This window comes from Sceloporus undulatus, unplaced genomic scaffold (genome assembly GCF_019175285.1).
Source record: "Sceloporus undulatus isolate JIND9_A2432 ecotype Alabama unplaced genomic scaffold, SceUnd_v1.1 scaffold_5679, whole genome shotgun sequence".
Classification (NCBI taxonomy): domain Eukaryota; kingdom Metazoa; phylum Chordata; class Lepidosauria; order Squamata; family Phrynosomatidae; genus Sceloporus; species Sceloporus undulatus.
Genome location: NW_024808598.1, coordinates 1 through 3323, shown reverse-complemented (window position 1 = coordinate 3323; position 3323 = coordinate 1). Strand labels below are relative to the sequence as shown.

The 3323-nt window shown below is 52.5% G+C and overlaps 1 protein-coding gene across 1 annotated transcript; it reads right to left on the bottom strand.

The window, feature by feature from the left end:
- Nucleotides 1-925: 925 nt before the first annotated feature.
- LOC121918194 (ras-related protein Rab-8A-like) lies at nt 926-3311 on the bottom strand. Its single transcript, XM_042444281.1, has 2 exons — nt 2969-3311; nt 926-1733 (listed from the first exon to the last, which is right to left on the bottom strand). Exons 1-2 carry the CDS (start codon nt 3038-3040, stop codon nt 1551-1553), a joined length of 255 nt encoding a protein of 84 aa, XP_042300215.1. The 5' UTR covers nt 3041-3311; the 3' UTR covers nt 926-1550.
- Nucleotides 3312-3323: the final 12 nt, after the last annotated feature.

Sequence of the window (3323 nt, the reverse complement as noted above, 5' to 3'; positions counted from 1 at the left end):
CCAGCTTTTTTGCCAGTCTCTGATGGGGCCTGGGGCCCCGTCAGGGGCCAGCAAAGATGGGGAGGCCTGGCCCCCGGAGGGTGGAAGCTCCGCCCCCGGCATGTGGCCCTGCCCCTGGAGGGTGGAAGCTCCACCCCGACATGTGGCCCCGCCCCGGAGGGTGGAAGCTCCACCCCCGGCATGTGGCCCCGCCCAGGAGGATGGAAGCTCCACCCCCTGGCATGTGGCCCCGCCCCAGAGGGTTGAAGCTCCACCCCCGGCTTCGGCCCCCCAGTCGCCTGAGGGACAGCAACCCGGCCCCCGGCTCAAAAAGGTTGCCTACCCCTGGTTTAACTAATCAATAAAAACGTATGTCACAGATTCTCCTAGCTGTTCTTGCTCTTGTGGCAATGGTGACCCTCTCAACAAAGAAGAAGAGCCTAGCCAAAGGTCTTTGGAAACGGATAAGATCTACAAAGAACGAGGAAAAGCATGGCTTCTGTTCTTACCAATGTCTTTGCACATATTTTTGTCTATACTGTATTTGTTTGTTTTTGTAATCTCCCTGTTACTTTTCTAGGACCGCAGATCCCACAATACCACTGCTTGTCCAGTCCAGAAAAAGTAACATTTTCAAGCTCTAAGCTTCCCTTGCATCTCCATCTTGCTCTCAGCCACATAGAATCATAGAGTTTGAAGTGACCGCAAGGGTCATCCAGTCCAACCCCATTCTGCAATGCAGGAAATCTCAATCAAAGCATCCCTGACAGATGGCCATCCAGCCTCTGTTTAAAGGCCTCTAAGGAAGGAGACTCCATGACAATCTCCAAGGAAGGAGTGTGTTCCACTGTCGAACAGCCCTTACTATCAGGAAGTTCTTCCTAATGTTGAGGTGGAATCTCTTTTCCTGTAGCTTGCATCCATTGTTCCGGGTCTTGTTCTCTGGAGCAGCAGAAAACAAGCTTGCTCCCTCCTCAGGCCAGAGTGGCAAGCAGACAGAGGGTCTCTCTGCTGCTCAACTTGCACTAATGGGTATGTGTGTGTGTGTATAGCTGTATATAGTCTTAGAAAGAACGTAGCCTCTGCTTGCTCACTCACTCTCTGCTCCAGCAATCCAACAGAATGTCTGAGTTGCAGAACAACCCAATGGCCAACATGTTCTTCATCCAGCCCTTCTAACTCCCTGGGCCCTTTTTTGCCACAGGCCATTGCCCCAGCTAAAAGACAAGTGAGACAAACATGCACTCCCTCCCCAAGACATTCTGGGACCTAAAGTAACCCACTTAATGGAGTGTGTGTGTGTGTGCGCACACACACACACAATCTTTGGGTTTTTAAAAAAATTGCCACCATTTATCTGTTACTTGAACACAAACAGCAAATTAAATGTGGGCTGCCCTGAAAAAATAATAAATGGAACTTGGCAGTGTTTCTTTGTTGGGACAGGGACTGCCCATGGTGGCTGCAGGAGTTGTAATCCAAAAAAGCAACTCTAACTCCAATGATAGTGAGATAGGCTGGGCCTGCCTAGTATGCCCAGCCTGATTCCATTCCTGCCTCAACAAGCCTCCTTATTGATGATGCCCCCATGCCTCCCTTTCTTGCAGGCAAGTACCCATTGGCAGAGAGCCCTCAGGAGGCCAGCGCCACCTGCTTGGCCTCACCTTCTCTCCTTGCTCTCGGGACACTTGCCGCTTGTGGTTCATGTCACATTTGTTTCCAAGGATCATCTTTTCCACATCTGGGGATGCATGCTGGCAGGAGCAAGAGAAGAGAAAGGTGTTAACTTGGCCTCAGCCAGGAGAAACAGTCTTAAGCATAGCTAGCATGCTTAAGGAGACCTCTCTATCCTGTGATTACTTTCTCCCTTTGGGTTGAGGAAAAAGCCATTTTTGGTGGAATGGGGGTGGCCACTGGCCTTCAGAAGCTTTCTCCTGTGATGAGAGTCTGCTGGGGCCTTAACTTGGGAGTTGGGGCCTTATCAGGCCACGCCCCACTGAAATACAATGCAATACTTCCTGGGAGGGCGAGATTCATACTTTGAAAAGTTACCTTTTGGGTCTACAGCTTCCCTGCTGGTGGGGTGTAGACCCCCCCCCCCCCAATAACGGCTTACAAACTGTGGGACTGATTGCTGAACTCTTGGCTGCATCATTTAAATACTGCTGGTGCCAACGTCCTTTGTGGCGACGCTTCCTGCTCAGAGAAAACTGGCCCTGTCAAGAGCATGGCCCAGAAAGGCTTGAGGAAAGGGTGCTGCTTTGGACCAGAATAACTGACCCCCCCCCCCAATTTGGCTCACAACGGTCTCCCCTGCGCAACCATATGTCTCCAGACTCCCAGGAATGGAACTATAGTGGGCCTGCACCAAGTGTGGGCTTGCCATCTGTGGATTTGAGCTCCTGCGGATGGCAAGCCCTGGCTTTTGCAATGGACGCATGTGCAAAGAACAGGACTGCGTTTTTTACTATCCGTGGAGAGGGGATCCAGAACAGATCTTGTGCGGATAGCAAGGGCCCACTGTATCCCCTTCCCAATCTCATTGGAGTCCCATTTTGGGAGAAAGCCGGGATTCAAATGAAAGAAAAACACCATCCCCACTGGAGATACCAAAGACTGAAGCAGCACTCTCCCGCAGCATAGAATCATAGAGCTGGAAGAGACCCCAAGGGCCATCCAGTCCAAGCCACTTCTGCCATGCAGGAACTCTCAATCAAAGCATCCCCACTGACAGATGGCCATCCAGCCTCTCCTTAAAGACCTCCAAGGAAGAAGACACCACTCTGAGGAAGGAGTGTGTTCCACTGTCGAACAGCCCTTACTGTCAGCCACAGCCGAAGGGGTGCCCTCCTTGGACGCTCTCAGGGAAGACCTGCGTACATTCAGAGCAAGGCCCTCCGGGAGCTCTGTGCTCAGGAGGCACCTGAAAGAACCAGAGATGAACCATAGCGAGGGCTTTCCTACTTAACGACAGGTATGGGCCTGATACCTCTTCGATGTTTCTGATCCAGTTCTGAATGTTTTCAAAGGATTTCTCGTTGGTGATGTCGTACACCAGCATGATACCCTGAGGAAGAGAGAGAGAGAGAGAGAGAGAGAGAGAGAGAGGGAATGGAGGTGGAGGGCTGCTGGTGGGTTTGAGAAGCCATGTCTCAGGGGAGAGACGGCTGACCCAGCAGGGAAGGGAAGGGGGCTGCTGGGTGGAAATCCTTAAGCAATCCAGAAGCAAAGGGGAGCCCCTGAGGAAGAGCCGGGGAGGAGGGCGAAGGGGGAGCAGAGGCAGCAGCAGCAGGAGAGGAGGGGATGCTGGAGCCCACCCCACGGAAAAAGAAGCCCCCGGACCC